The following is a 16,445-nucleotide window of genomic DNA, read 5'->3' on the forward strand; positions in this document are numbered from 1 at the left end:
GCCTCCAGCAGATGGCCCTGCATTTTGCAGATCTAATTGCCTAAGGTCATCTGCACTATAGATGCTCTTGATCGTGTCCAGGGCTGTTATGGAGTTCTCAGTCCTCCCTTTTACATATTCAACTTTTGGTATCCCCTGAGGAGATGAAGTGACTTTGGACTGCCCATCTCTAGCTCTGAAATCATCCACCTTAACACCCTTACCCTGACACACTGCAGACTGCATGGAAACTTGTTTTTCCTTTGGATTTCCCCATGCCTGCTGCAGGTCTGGTACCTCCCCACAGCTACACTTCATTTCACCACTCGCTGCTGAGCTGCTGGTGCCATTCAGGAGAGGCAGAAGTGAATCTTCAGAAATGACCAGTGACGGTTTGTTTTCTGTCTCTGACTTCAGAGTCCTTGAGGCTGCTGAAATGCTCTTGCCAGGATCTGGATTTGTAGGTGAATTACGCAACAATGGTGTTTTCTTCCCCAGAAGTTTAGGAGACAGCTGTGGAGAAACAGACATCCTTTTCTGATCAGCCCCATTGACTTTGGTGGGAGTCATGCCAGAAGAATCTGAATTTGCCTTTGCTTTGCTTTTGATGGTGAACCCTTTTAGCTTTGGTCCTGCTTTGGCCTTCTGGTTATTTAAAAGGGTGTCCATTATACTTTTTTGTGCCATTCCCTTAGACTCCTGACAGGATTTTTTCTGCGAGGATGGGCTGTGCGGCACTGCAGCTCCTTTGCAGTGATTTGTGCCTGAGCTTTGGACTTTTCCGTTTGAAGTCCTTCCTGAAGGAACAGAGTTAATTTTCTCATTTTTCCCTGGTAAGTCGGGAGTTGTATTAGCCTTTGGATCTTTAGATCTAGTGGGAAAGGGAGACCTGAGTGATACTGCTCTTGATGACGATGCATTCATGTGATTGCTGTCTGTTTTAGGCAAATTGGATAAACTGCTGGTTTCTTTCTTCACTAAGCAGTAACTAACAGCATGATCACAGTCATCAGCTACTGCTTCGCTTTCAGATTTGCATCCCTGCTCATTGTGACATCCTTCTGTCTCAAGCAAGTTGTTTTCCAAGCCATTGATATTTCTAGCAGAGCAAAAGCTTACATTTTTGCAGTGCAGAGACCCTTCCCCTTCAATGGATTCACAGCATTTCACACATCCACTACTGTTCCCTAAACCCATCTGTTCTTCTGTACTTAAGGCACCATTGTTACAGAAAGAGTAAACTTCAGGGATACTGATTGAATTCTTTAAGATGTCTTTTTCTGGCAGAAAAACTGAGGAAGGAGAACACAAGGATGCAGAGGAGACATCTGAACACTGTGAGGGACATGCAGTGGGACTGCCATGATCTTCCAAGCCTAGCTTGTTGATGCTTGTCTCCAGTGACCCACACATTGCACAGCCCTCAGTTTGCAAAACTTTGCTGTCGTAAGGGTGCAGCAGGGACAGAGAGGATGAACTTGTTGCAGATGTGAGATGTTGCTCCTGTGCAGGCTTTTGTGGCTCATCGTTCGTGCAACAAATCTCAATTTGCTCCTCATCCGACTCCATCAGAGTACAGACTGCAGGGGTGTTAGCAGCAGCACACGACCCCAGCAGCACCTCATTAGCACTATCAAAGGTTTCTGTGACAGACTCTGCATCCGAGTGAGAATCCTCCGCAGCCCCGTACATAGACTTTGGAAATGGGTTGCTTCTCTTACCTTCAAGAGAGTTTTCTGCAGGCAACTCATCCTCATTTAAACTGCTAAAATTCCTAGAATAGTTATTTAAAGAGTTTTTATTCACAGTAAAAAGTTTGCCTGTGTTAATGGAGTCTAACACAGAGAGCCCCAAAACCCCTTGTGCGTTAGCTCCACCATTCACAGTTTTTTCCAGCAGCTCCTCCTTGGCTGGCCGTGACTCAGAACTGGGACAGCCTTCGTCAGTCCCACAGCAGCACATGGTGGTGTACTCATCTCGCAGGGGGCTTTCTGCTCGTGATGGGGTGCGTGAAGCCCTGCTCTCAGGAGCACCCATTTGGCTGAGCAAGTCATCGATATCGGTGACAGGGATGGCAGCGCAGTTCTCTGTGCGGCTGCTTTTCATGGTACCTCTCTGCAGGTCTTTGCTTGTGGCATCAGGTGGCAGTGGTGTTCTCTCCATCGCACATCCACCACCAGCATTTTGCAAGCCTGCTCCTTCTCGCTTCCCAGCACTCTGCTCTTCCTCAGTTGCAAGGATGCTGTTGACATCAGTCTGATTTTGACTGTCTACCCCTGGAGACAGGATGAGGTTTGTAAATCTGCTGACAGCTGCATCATGATAAAAATAAACAGAAAAAGAAGCAAAATCCTGTCAAACATAGGAAGTGATATACAAAACACCAGGTTTAATACAGAAATAGACACTCATATAGTCATGTTTTCCTTTTGCTCTGCCCTCCTCCTCTTCTCTAATGATGTTTACAGCCACTCAAATTAATCATAACCCTGTGTATTTGAGTAGCACACAGGAGGGAGCAATCCACTTATCCAAGGTGAGTAGTCATGACCTGTTTAATTCTCGTCTTTGAAATTTCAACAGTCAAGCAGCCAACTACCAAAGCGTCAGTGTGCACTAAATCAGGCTGAGCAGTACCGCTTCTCATTACTTGTTTGATCAGAGATGGCTCCAATAGATTGCAGAGAGTACACAAAGCCCTGGCATAGCAAAGGTGAACAGATAACACAGTGACGAGCTATGCATTAATAACTTGACTCTGATCCTCTCAGCACTTCTGCAGGTGTTTAATGTGACATGCATGGATGATGTTATACACACATTAAGCATATGGGCTTTACAGGATTTCTGGCACAGACCTTTCCTTGCTTCCAATACATGTTTAACCCACTCTTGGGTGAGCTCCCTGTCACTGCTGCACTCCAACACATTCCCGTTCACCCATTTCTCCAGCTCTTCAATTTTCAGCACTTCACCCTAAGCATCTGCTTGCACCTTTCCATGTTGCTTCTGCGGCAAGTTGCCTTCCAGAGGCCAGTTACTACCAGATTAGGGTCTGAAAGTGCATGGAGAAGGAGGGGTGTATTCACAGAGTCAGCAGCATCATTTCTTGCCTGTTCAAATATGCCAGATTTGAACATACTCTGATCCTTGCACAAAACTGTGGTATTATCCACACCACTTAATTTACCCATGTTAAGAAGTACAGATTCCTCCTCAAGTCAACAAAGGGGAAGATATCTCAGAAGAGCAATTTGAAGCAGCCAGGTTAGGATTTGAAGGACTGACCTGCTTCAGCATGCTGGACCACACACTGAAGAGATACTCTGCTCTGCCACTGGGGCAGGGCGAGGGGAAGGGTAAAAGAGAAGAGCTTCCTGATAAAGGAGTGCCAATCTGCCCATACCCCAATGTAAAAGTTCACAAAAGCCACAGCAATCCAAGGAAACCAGAACAGGACTCTGCCAAGCTAGGAATTCCTTTAAGAACAACTGAAACTAAAGCATCTGGAAGTACTTTAGGTTCCCAGGTATTAATAGGTACATGAAGAAGATCATAAGCTAGAATGAAGTAAAATATTATGTTCTTCCTGAATTTGAAAAGTATGTTTTTCTTTGTCAAACACTCATTTCCACTCCACATAATTTGTATAGTCTGTGGGGACACATATATTGCTGTAGCAACATAAATCAACCCTGGGCAGAAACTAAGGAGGTATCAAATATTTCAATTCAAATCATAAAACTTTTTATAAGAAACATGCAAATAAACATTTTGGTAAGATTCGAGTTTTCTTGGGTTTTCTGTTTCATCTTTCTGCACATTAGAGAATTCTGAAACATGAAAAGGAAAGAAAGAAAAAAAAGAGGTTTTTATTACCCTACTGTCCATTTATAAGAACTTTACTTAAACTTCAGACTTAAGAGACAGATATGACTATAAAGGGTCAATATATTTACTGAACAGGCACAGCAGTAAAATGGGCTGTCAGTACAGGGTCGCTGCCGAGTTCACTCCAGGTCCGCACAAAATGACTCAGATCTCTGCAAATGCTGGCAGGAGGGACATACTCTAAGTGGGCGCTTTGAACACTTCACACAGGAGTAGTTTTGCTCCCCTCATCATGGTCCTAGGGTGGACCCTGAAGCCGGGTTTGGTGATGAAGTGCTTTGCCTGGCTCACCAGTGCAGACACAATGATGTACCCTGTTTTTAATCTGAATCAATGTGGGAAGCTGGGGCAGCAAAAGATCAGACCCAACCGACCCAAGGGAATTTTCTTCACTGGTACTCACAATAAATGGTACAAAAGCAAAACTACTCTCTCACCTGATGCTGCTTTCTGGATCTCCAGGGTTACGGATGTGGGAAGACACTGCATAAGCAAACAGATTTCCTCATACGTCATCTTACTGACTGGGATACTGTTGATGGTGGTAATCTCGTCTCCTACTGCCATCTTGCCCATTGATCCCTGATGCAATGACAGATTCAAGGAAATTACAAATACACATCAGAAGCTCTGCCACAGGGGCAAAGATTGCAGGGAAGCAATTAATGGTGTATGAGCAACTTTCCCTGTTTCACATCACTGCAGAACATGGGTACCACTGCTGTCAGTTTGCCAACACGTAAATAAAGAGCAGTCAGTGCTTTTGCCAGAAGAGGAATTAATGATCAATCTAAACAGGAAGGTCAAAAGAACTGCTGGTTTCTCTGAGAGACCAGTATCAGGATGGAGGACATAGCTCTCTTCATCTGAATGAACTGGGATGAATCAGCCCTAGCTTCTTCAGGCCTGGAATACTGTCCGTCATTTTTGCATTTCTTGTAGGAATTATATTCCTGGTCACAGCCTCACACTGGATCAATGGGACTCTCCTAAATAACTAAATTGGACAGGGACTGAGGTCTTAAGGTAAAAGTTTAAGTACGTTTCTAAACTTGGCATAATAAGTCATAGAAAAAGGCAGGAACAGAACCCAAATCCCCAGCTCTCACACCCCAATTCAAATTGCTACAACAAATCCCCTTTTATCCTAGTGACCGCTAACTAGATTAAAAATGCTACATCCAGCTTTGTACATCAGAGTACCCTTCTTCCTCTTTCTGCACTTTTGCATCGAGGTCAGTAATTCCACATTCAGCATGAAGCAAATACCCACACCAGCATGTGCACGTATGAGATGCAGAAGAGCAATGTGTTACTAGTACTACTGTGGCACTTGGCAAACCTGGCCAGCACCTAAGGCCTCGTGGTACCAGATTTGTGTAACACAGGAATATATGCTTATAAAATACTAGAGCATAAGAATTTTTTTTTTACCACCAGGATTTACTTATTTTTTCTTCACCCCTGGTAAAAATAAAAGAAACAAAAGTATTCCCTCAAAACTGACTGTGAGTGGGGATGAGTCCATCTCAGTAGATCTGCTGCCTGACTTTCTTAGTTTTAATTAGATAGGGTGAACTTCTGAATGAGAAACATTTAATTTAACAGCAGCTTCTGAACAATTTGGGATGAGAGGTTTTGCCCAGCAGAGACAAACATCTCCCTTGCACTCACTCTCAAGAGATCACTTGCTTAATCATCATCATCCCTGCAAAGTGAAAGCAAATCACAACAAGGCAACCCACATTAAAAAATTACCATTTCTGCTGCTCCACCTGGCCGCAGACCTGTGACAACAACCTTTAAGGGCATGGCCTGGATTTCCAAATCCAGGCCGAATGACTCATGCTCATTGCGAACCAGAGTGACTATTTCACCCTGGCCCTGTCTAGCTCCATCAGGTGCTGCTTCACACTTCTTGCTGTGAGGGAGTGTCCTCGCAACAGGTTTGTTGTAAGAGCCATGCTCCTCCGTCCTCTGTCTCTGAAGGCTTCGGCACTCTGTGCTCATCATGCTTTTCACTCTTGTGACTGCTCTGTGCTCAAGTTTTGGCGATCTCTTAGATTCGAGTTGTGCTACCCGGAGCTCCTTTAAACTCAGGCTGCCAAGACGAACTTCAGGCACACTTGAGTAATCAAACGCTATGATGGGGAAGAAAGGAGAGTCAATTTGCTCCAGCGAGCTATCTGCAGACTCCATGGAGTTGCTGAAGACAGGGGAAGACGTCTCCATGCTGCTATATCTAGGTGACTCACTGTCCTGGCTGTCATCATCAATTTCTACAGATGAGGTTGTAATGACAACACCAGCATCCTCCTGGATCTTGGCCCTCTGGCTTCTTTGCAAGTGGGAACTTTCATCATCATCACTAACATCACCATCATAGAAAACAACCCTCCTCTGTCGATGAAAGGGGCTGCGGGCAGATTTGGGGCTATCGCTGAGGATGCCAGGTCGGACAGACTCCACGTGCTTGTTGTGAAGGTCAGATGTTCTCCCACAAGTTGGAGAAGCCAGACCATTTGTTTTTGCAACTCCTCCATCTCTAGCAGCTAGAAAAAAAAAGCTGTACTTTAATTGCATTTATAAATGACTTCTAATACCATGCCTCTGACTGCAAAAGAGTACACATGGCTCTGTTTGCAGGGGAAGCCTAACGGGTTTTTCACATCCTCCCTCTAACTACAGGAAACAGCAAGAGGGATGACAGATAGCTCCACAATTTATGGATAATTCCTCAAATCAGTTCATTGCACATCTACTTCCATTTTGAGCTTATTTCTAAATTTTGACTGTGACCCAAAGAAGAAAGGGGTGCAAATTCACACGTGTATTTTACTTTAAACAACAGAATCTCTTTCACACTTTGCTTAAATCTATGCTCAGGACTGCCTGCATCAACTTACAGAGAGTGAAAAGTGCTTTCCTGAACAAAGACACAAGCACACAACAATCAGTTTCAAATTAAAGACTAATAGACCTGAGAACCCTTGCCATATCCTTCTTAGAACTGCATCTTATTTCTTAGAAAGTTTTTTTGTTTTGCTTTGTGTTTTTTTAAAAAAACATAATAATGCTTTTAAGCATTAAATAATGAATTCCAGAGAAGAATAAGCTGTAGATGAAGACATTACGTGAGAAGCACAGGAAAGGGAGAACAAATGTAATATCCTTTGAATTTGAAATCAGGTGCAGGTCAGTAAGAAACGCAAGATTCTTTCAGTCAATTACTATGGGGAGAAAGACACATACACAAAGTATCTGATGTAAAATTGAACATTTGATTGTTTTTACACTGCTCTACATGACATTTTGAAATTGTGTATTTGAGTTAGCTACGAACACTTCCATCTAAATGTAATCAATCAGACGATCATCAGCTATTTGGAAAAAAACCCGCAGTGCTGTCAATCTAGTTTCGGCCAAATCAATCAAATAATGTAATTTTCACATAATCAGAGCAACAATTTGGACAAAATAACACAGAAACAAGCATTTATTTCAAGGTCCCTTCCAATCCCTAACATTCTGTGATTTATGTGCATTGTTGTAAACCCCTTCCATTCTCCAGAATTTTATATGATCAGCACTGGCTTGCACTATGCTGCCAGGCATTTTTTACCAGCACAGGAAGCACCATCAGCTCTCCTGTAAAGCAAACCAGTGCTCAGTGACTCGCTCCTCATTAGCCAAATGACCAGACACATTTCCATCACTTACTCAGGTTGCCAGGAAGAGAACCATCATCCAACAAGCTGTTTCTGTTCTTCTGATGGAGCTGCTCTTCGTCGCAGGAGCCAGTTACAACATCAGAAAACGGGAGCTGGCTTGTACCATCGTGTGAGAAGTACTGGGAAAGCTCTGCCTCGGAGCTGACAGATCCCTGCTGAAAAGAAGTGAGCCTGGTGACCAGCTGCCATCGATGCTTAAAGCCCCTGTCTGCATGCAAGCACCACAAACTCCACTCATGTTGCCACGTCAATAAAGGAAGTTTAAAGCCAATTTTTAAAATAGAGGACTTGTCAATATATGGAGAGTCAAACTGTCAAACCTGGATGGTTGAAATGCTGCACATCAATATATTTTTAGCCAGTAAAATAAATTAAATAGGATTCCAAATCCCACTATTTTGCAGATGTGGTTCAACCCAGAAACAAGGGATGAAACCATTCACTTGTCTCTGTGTCCCACAGAGCAGGGGTGCCTTTCAGGTGGCAGGAGGAGGGAGCCCACAGCTTTCTCTGACATGCTTTGCACATCACTCCCAAAGGCTACAGTCACACAGATGAACAGGAGCTGGCTGCTGTCACAATTTAAATGTGTAACATGAGAAAAAAACTCTTTTATGGAGCCCATGTGACAAGGAAGGAGTATAGAGGTTTGGTTTTGAGCCCCTTGATCAAGTAAGAGCTTCAGTAAAAGTGGAATTTGAAGCAGACGCTTTATTGTATCTGATTTCTTTTACCCGGCTTGCTGGTTCCAGAAACCGTTTCATAGTCCAGCTGAGGGGAGATGAGGTCTCTCCTTGTTTGGTCTTCACATTAGGAGATGGGCTTTTTTGTACAGTTCCTGTTAAACACAGCTTAGTTAGATGGCAAAAATTAAAGTCATGGTCCATATACTCAAACAAGCTCCTCATTCACCTTTTGAGATGGGGGCTGCATTTAATCCTGTTTAATATCTGAATTACTTTCCTAAAGTGAGATTTATTTAACATTTCACAAGCTGTCCCTCAGATCAGGCAAAACATTATCACAGAGACACGTTATGCCAGCCAGGCCCAGGACAGAGCTGTGAACAAAAGATGAGCAGGAGATGGTCTCCCTCACCCACTGGAGCATGCTCCTGCCCAGGTAAAACCTCGAAAGACAAATTAGCAGTCACTAGCAAAACTACTTCAAAAAAGGTCTTAGCTCACACAGATACAAAGAGGATAATTACAAATCTAACATTTCTGTTTTATAATCACTTTACTAGTCACTCTGCCATTGACAAGAGTTTGCTTTTATCTGTAAGATTTGAGGAAGCGCCAAGTTTGGAGTTCAAAAACATCAGACAAATGCTAGAGCATACATTTTGACATGAGCAAACGCAGTTAAAACAAACAGTCCAGTATGCACTACCTGGACTTTTTCAAATGGACACATCAATACTTTCTTTTTTGGTTCTTTTTTTTTTTTCCACCTACATGGCTAAGTGTAAACAGATGGAGTGGATTCCTCCTGGGCTTTCCCCACCAGGATACTGTCCTTCCCATTCAACCTGAAGAGAAAGCAGAGCAACTACCTCTTGGCAACCTTACTTTCAGATCATAGCAGCCTAGCAAAACAAAGCAATTAACACGAGCTATAGAGTTGATCTGGATGTTTTTGCTGAAATTTCTGCAGCAGACAGAGTGATTACATTTCCCCAAACTGTTCTGTTATTTTGAGGGCCCTCAGAATATTGACACTGCTGAATCCAAAAGCATGTCCTTAAAGCTTCCTGCATCTGGAAAAGGACACATATATTAGGAGAGAATATGCTGCTACCTGTGACATGAGAGGAGCTGGCATCCTTGCTCTCTCGGTGGGTAGTACGTGCAATTGCTTCATCCATCTCCTGCTCAGAAACCTAAAGTCAAGTGGAAGACAAGAGATCAAACTGGTGAGAAGAAATGAAGATGAAAGCCTGACCACTCATCACCACAAGCACAGGATTCATTTCAGACATGGCACTGTTTTTAAAGATGCAGAAAAGAAGACCTAGCTGAGAGCTCCTAAGTCCTGGTCCCCTGATTTGGACTCCCTCCATGCCACTCTCCTGCAGAAACCAGGAGGCAGAAGCCTGCTGACTTCATGAAGACCACATCCAAGTGCCACATTACGCAAACAAATAAAACAGTACCAGACTTAAAGAAATCAAGTTAAGTCATTACAGCACAATTTTAACTCAATTAAGCGTTGTACATTGATTTATCAAGAAAATATTACTTGAAAATAGACAAAGACTGCGTTATACAAGCATACATCAGTAACAGAAGATATTCTACACTTAACACACCGGAAGAATACTAGACTTCCGAGATATTAGCTGTCTTTTTAATTCTCATTTCTCCTTGCTTTTAAAAAGAAAACCTAAATCAGTAATTGTTAATTAATGTTTCCCTGGTTTAAGAATAAATACTGGTTTACCATATTTGCTAATTTTGTTCTGAATTACTGCCATGTACTTAATTCTTATTACTGGAAAACTACATATAATTTTATAACAGGAACAACTGGTCTGCAGGAATATATATTTAAAAACAGAAAGCAATTTAATTCCGTGGAAAATAATGTCTATGCATATTGCTTTACATGACTTAAAATTCAGCATAAATAGAGACTAGAAACTTGAATCTTTCTAAACCATAAAGATTTGAAAGATTCCTAAGCAAACTCAGCAGATTAAACATAGTTTAAATGCCACATTCACTCAGAATAACAAGAAGAAAGAAAATTTTGTGGTATTTCTCTTGGAAGTACATGAAAACACCAAAGTGAACATATTCAGCAACAAAATGTACTATAGACCTTTTGTGTCATAAAATGAGACATTAAGTTTAAAAACGTCTAAACCAACATGAGCCTTTGTAGAAATACATCTCTGTTTTCAGTCTGCGGCATGACCTTACAGCAAACCAAACGCCTCCGGGCTCCTGGGGCACAGGGAATTCCTACAGGACACCAGCCAAGCCCTGAGAGTATGTTCCAGGACCTTTACAGAAACCTTTGGGTACAAGATGTCCCAAGAGTAAACCTAGGTGTTGATCAGACTGCCGTATTTGTTTAAAGCTCACCAAAAATCCACTCTTCTGTAAGCTCTGCCAATTTTGATTTTTAGCATCCTCTGCACCTCAGGCACATCAAACTGGAGAGGCACATGCTAATTCCTAACTATCATCTGCAGGCTGAGGTATTATTAAGAACAAGTAAAATAAAATACCCCACACACTTCTGTAGACCCCCCCAGTGTTGTCAGAAAAAAGGTGACAGTGACATAATGATAAATATGGGTCCTCCTATGGACACTTCTTCAGAGATCCACCTATGAAAGATTGTGGATTTGATACTGCCTGGGAGGAAAAATGCTTTAGGGTCTCTAAAACTCAACTTTTAGCTTTTCTTAGCATTTCTTGGCAAAGGATTTGTTGTCATTTTAAATATCACTTATGGAAAACTGTAATAGAGAGCCACTTAATAGTTTCCCTCTGTTACTGAGTAATAGCAAGCAATTAGCTTAACTCAGTTCATCTTCCCAGCAGATACCTGGTTAGGTCACTCATCGGCTTTCAAGTCACCACCACAGCAAGATGAAGGATGGAGGAGAGAGACAGGCTCCACTCCACAGAGTTTTTATTTCACGCTACTTACAGACTCTCCAGAAAGTCTATAATACCTTAATAATGCAATCAAATTGAACCATCATGCTGGTTCAGCACAGCATACAGACTCCCTAGAAATACTGTTATCTTAGGCTATAAGCCCAATTTTTAACCCCTCCCTGCTTACCTCTAACTAACAGAGTCACAGCCTCTTTTCTTCTAGCAGCACAAGGTCTTGCAGCAATGGTAATAAACTCTGGGCAGTAGATCTCTATTTGTCTATTGTTTGTATATTTGATTTAGCAGAAAATATACAATTAATTATAAAATAAGAAACCTGAGTTCCCCGAGATACAGATTTATTAAGGCCTCCATTTGTAGTTAGGAGTTCAAAAGTCAGAGCTCTCTGGACCCACTATTGCAAATATTTTTACAGCTTCATTCCTGTTTAAACAGGAAGGTTTCGTACACTCATGAAAGACTTTGAAATAATGAAATAAAATAAGTTGTTATGCCCTATAGCTTGGTTAAAAGGCTTTTATCTTCTATCACTAATTTTTAAAAATTACTTGAAAATACTCACTTAGTAAACACAGCCTTATTTCCAAATTGCCCTTGCACAGATTTCGCAGTAGCAGTACATTCCAGATTCTCACATTTTAATTCCTGAAGGAAAACTTTGATCTTTGGAAAGATTTTACTTTTTTAAAAACAGCATTCCTATTATGTTACTCTAGTTGATCAGTTCAATCTGTTGATATTTATATCCCTGGCCCTAAATTAGAGTCTACTCAAAGACAAACTAACTGCAAAATAAATTTTAGGAGGAAGAGGATTTGTGTGATATTTGCATTGCCACGTGGTCCAAGTACTGAGAAAGATGGGAACACTTCACTCAAGTAGTTCCAGGAAAATTGCATTTGATCAGTGGGTGACTAAGTGAAAAGCAGCAGGGACAGTCCAGCATTGCTACAATTTACAAAACTGGAAGGCATCATTATAATCCTGACTTCTTGCACAACACATGCCGTAGAGAGAAAAATCCAATATTCTTCACTTGCTGCTTTCCCAACAGCAAGACTCAAATTACAGCACCAGATGAAAACAACCGAGATATACTAACACATTTTCTCCTCACCTTTGGGTTCGGGTGTCGACTAATGATTAGGCTGACTGGACCTGGACCACATTCGCTCAGGATGGCGTAGGCTTCACTTAGCGCCGCGTGACGCAGACTCACTGAATCTGCCTCCAGGATCTGGTCACCCCGACTGCAGAGAGACATAGAGCTGGTTAAACACAATGGCCTTTTACAAAAATATTTGTGCTTTCAACCGATGGCCAAGCTTTTTCAAAGATACAAGCGTCTGGAAAAGATCTGACTTGCAAAGAAGCCAGTCTTGCTCTTGCTCTCAGTGATGTGAGTAAGTCCTGCTGACTTGAGGAGGGAGGTCCCGACAACCCTTCTGCACTTACTGTCAGTGCTACAAACCCTTTTACATCAACAGAGAAAACTGGCTGCATTTGGACCAGGGTGACAGCAAACTTCAATTCCAGTTCTGCATTCAGATAGTTGTACAGTACAGAAGAGGAGAAATTAGATTAAGATGGGCTGTTCCTCCCTATCATATTGAATTACTTAACACAAACACTGATAAGAAATTCATGGTTCAGATAGGAGTGTATGAAATGACTCCAGGAAAAAATTGGTGCGATAAGGCTGTATTTGCTTCAAATTAACATATAGAACCCATTAAGAAGGGAAAAAAAAAAAAAATCAAACCCAAAACCTCTTCTGAAAGGAAAACACAGATTGTTTAGGGTTATTTTCTCAATTTCCTAACTCTTGCTCATGGTGCTCAGACATCTGGAACTATTCAAAAGGAAAGACCATCAACTAGGGATATCATTAAAGCATTCTCCATAATTACTAAAGCATTTGCTTTAAATAGACACTCTCAAACAATTTACTACTGCTGATTTACGTTGGGCTACTTGTGACAATGGAAATGAGTTTGCACTGTGAGTCCACACACCAAAGGCAAAAAGGCAATTGCACGCAGCAGCCTTCATTAACCTGTACTTCTGGTACAGGCTCAGGAAAGCAAAGGGTGACCTATCAGTTGTGTAATCATGCCACTGCTCTGCCCATCCTTTAGATTTACACAGCTTTTAGAAAAAAAGTGACAAACGGAGTCACTTACAGAGATGCATGATTGAGAGGGGGAGCTATGATACAGAGGAGCTGGATTCAAACCTCTCCTGGTATTGCAAAGCCAGTATTTGATTAATGAAGTTTTCCCAAAATCAAAACCATCCTGTAAGTTTTGGCTTATGAAACCATAAACCACTAATGGGACAACAGAAGCAATGTCTCAAAGAAGCAAGCTAGAAATCTGGGAAGCATGCCTGGATATAATCAATCACTGAAACCTAATAAACGATACAGCTGTTACATACAGACGTAACCAGCACTGCAATCTCTTCCAAAGAGGCTCACAAGAAATCAAGTTAGCGTTAAATACAGTCTCCTATAGACATTTATATATGGTAGGAACTTTCAAGGGTTTTAGCAGGGGTGCCACCAAAAAATTATCTTCTTCCCTTATTCCAAAAAAACAAATTGCTCTGTCACAGTTTTCCTGGTGAGTAAGGAAACAGAAGGCACTTTCTACCTACGTGGAAGCAAGACACTTGCTCAGCCTCTCTGCACCAGCGCTCATGCCACACATTCAATGAGGATCATGCAGTCCCAGCAGGTCTTCAGCTCAGTCCCCCCTCCCGAGTGATGCTTCCAGTGCCTACCAGCGTTTAAGCAGGAGCGCAGAAAAGTGGAAGATTTCCTCCAATGGTTTTTAAAAATCAAGCCTCCAGGAGAGGAAAAGCAAATAACTTTCTGTCACTTAATCCAACATAAAGCACAAGGGAACCTTAAGAATGACTGGTTCTCTCTCTTAGGGTTCCTTAAAGACATCTAAACTCCATGACAGAGTAAATGAGATGGGCAGGTCAGTCTGCAGCAATCTTGCCAGACAGACAGTAAGGGCAGAAAAACACTGCTGCAGCCATGGGCACAGTCAGCTGCAAGAACATCTCCCCCAGCTCTCTTTAAGAGAGTTTCAGGTGACTGAGCTTTTAGCAGAGCTCTGCAAATTTCCTCACAATCTGGGGTCTCTGGCCACAGCACTGATAAAAAGACATGAGGCTGCACTTCTTGCTACTCCCCTTTCTCAAAGGGTGCTATTAGGATCAGCTCTCTTTATAGAGAATTAAAAAAAAAAACAAAACAAAAGAAAAACCCAAACCTTAATGATCGTGCTGCTTCCAGCACACAGAATAATGTTTCCTTGGTATTTAATACTACTTTGGAATGTCTTTATTTAAATGTTTTCTTTTTGGTGAACTCTTAAGTATTAATCCCCTCCCTGCTACAAAAACCAGTTGGTGAAACAAAGTCTCAATCTGTTTTATTGTAAAACCAACCACTCCAGTATGTTTCTGCTTTAACTAACCTTAATCTTCCATCCATTTTAGCCACCGATCCTGGGGCCAGGCTGTGAATGTATATCCCTGGAGAACTGTTTTCCAGCGTGAGACAACAGGCACCAATGCCGAGCCCAACCCCTGGCTCTGTGAAAAACAAAAAGTACAAAGAAAAGTAGCAGATTGTAATCACACAGGACATGAAAGTGTTTGTGTTCCCACATCCCATCTGAGACCAAGACTCATGTATTGTTTCAGGGTTGGCCTTAGGTGCAGTCAGTCAGGAAGCCAAGACCAACAGTGGAAATCAGGATTGAAAATATCTGATCCTGACCGTTTTCAGAGATCCATCACTCCCAGCAAATTTTCTGTGTGCCGTGGGAACTGCCTGGAAATGTCACACAAGGTCTGATCTGGTCCAAGGATCAAAGGAGTGGGGGTAGCCATCCAATAAAGATGTCACTTAAAATTATTGCAGAAAATGTGAGCACAGAAGATGCTGCCAACTGTACTGCTCTCTTTTGTTAAATATCTGCATGGCATTCCTCAGCAAAGAGGCATGAAGAAAGGTGAGGCATTATCTCTGGTTCAGTGATTACCTCTGTCCACTCTCACCTTACCTTTCCTTCAGGTAACAGCATTCCTAAAGCAAGAATCGCTGGACACCTTACTTTCTCTCTCCAAATTTTTACTCCAACCCCTAAAATCAGCATGTTTTAAGCCTTTAAAATAGGCATATTTGTCCCACCACATATAGCATATTCTCTAAGTTTATCTTGTGCAATTATTGATAATGAGAGCAACCCTCGGGCAGGAGCTCAAAAAGCTCATCTGGGCAATTTTGAGCACCCTGAGCAGCTTTGCTTTCCCCAGAGCCACCCTTTACAAGAAGGCCACGGCTGTTTGGGCTGCCAAGAAGGTGATTCACATTTTCCCAGTATCTCAACAGTCTCCCTCTTTCAGCAGCATGGACACTGACTGCTACACAGAAGGCTCTGCTGACTCTGGAGCAGCAAAATGTGGAAGGAGGAACTCTTCAGAACTTTTTTTCATTAGAGGATGCTTTTCTCCCCTAGCCTGTGGTTCAAGATCAGATGAAGATGGGCAGGTGGCCTGCATATTAACATCTCCAGCCTGTACCCAAACAATCCCCTAAGAAGCAGGGATTTGTTCTCCAAGCCCATTTCAATGGACACTCACCTTTATTCAGTGTCACATCCATGACAATCCTGTCCTTTGGGCCAGGTCCTTTGCGGGTGGAGGAGGCACCGTCCACCTCGTCAGGGCTGGGGACTGGCATGCCACCACTAGCACTGGAGCTGGGGGAGCTGGAGCGGCTCAGCAAGGTGGGGGTGGCACAGGGCGTGAGGCTCGGGCTGCGCAGCCGCGTGCGCACCGTCAGGGTCACCACACCTTTCTTGAGTTGCTGGAGAGACATCAGAGAACCCCAATAAGGTGACACAAAACTTCTACATTTGCCACCAAGCCTGGAAACAGTAATTTGTGGCAGCAAAAGAATACAAAGCCGAGGGTAAGAATGGCACTGAATGAAGAGTCATAGAATCACAGAATGGTTTGGGTTGGAAGGGATCTTAAAGATCATCCAGTTCCAACCCCCCTGCCATCAGCAGGGACACCTTCCACTAGACCAGGTTGCTCAAAGCCTCATCCAAACTGGCCTTGAACACTTCCAGGGAGTGGGCAGCCACAACTTCTTTGGGCAACCTCTTCCAATCTCTCCTGTGCT

General features: G+C 42.6%; 1 protein-coding gene across 1 annotated transcript in view; it reads right to left on the minus strand.

Moving 5' to 3' along the window:
- Nucleotides 1-16,445, minus strand: part of PDZD2 (PDZ domain containing 2) — a 52,918-nt gene that overhangs the window by 11,887 nt on the left and 24,586 nt on the right. Inside the window, 9 exon segments of the mRNA XM_029083748.1 lie at nt 3-2,291; nt 4,308-4,452; nt 5,629-6,422; nt 7,591-7,756; nt 8,336-8,439; nt 9,402-9,483; nt 12,354-12,486; nt 14,728-14,845; nt 15,899-16,124. Of these exon segments, the coding sequence (XP_028939581.1) occupies nt 3-2,291; nt 4,308-4,452; nt 5,629-6,422; nt 7,591-7,756; nt 8,336-8,439; nt 9,402-9,483; nt 12,354-12,486; nt 14,728-14,845; nt 15,899-16,124 (4,057 nt within the window).

This window comes from Antrostomus carolinensis, unplaced genomic scaffold (genome assembly GCF_000700745.2).
Source record: "Antrostomus carolinensis isolate BGI_N321 unplaced genomic scaffold, ASM70074v2 scaffold2942, whole genome shotgun sequence".
Taxonomy (NCBI): Eukaryota; Metazoa; Chordata; class Aves; order Caprimulgiformes; family Caprimulgidae; genus Antrostomus; species Antrostomus carolinensis.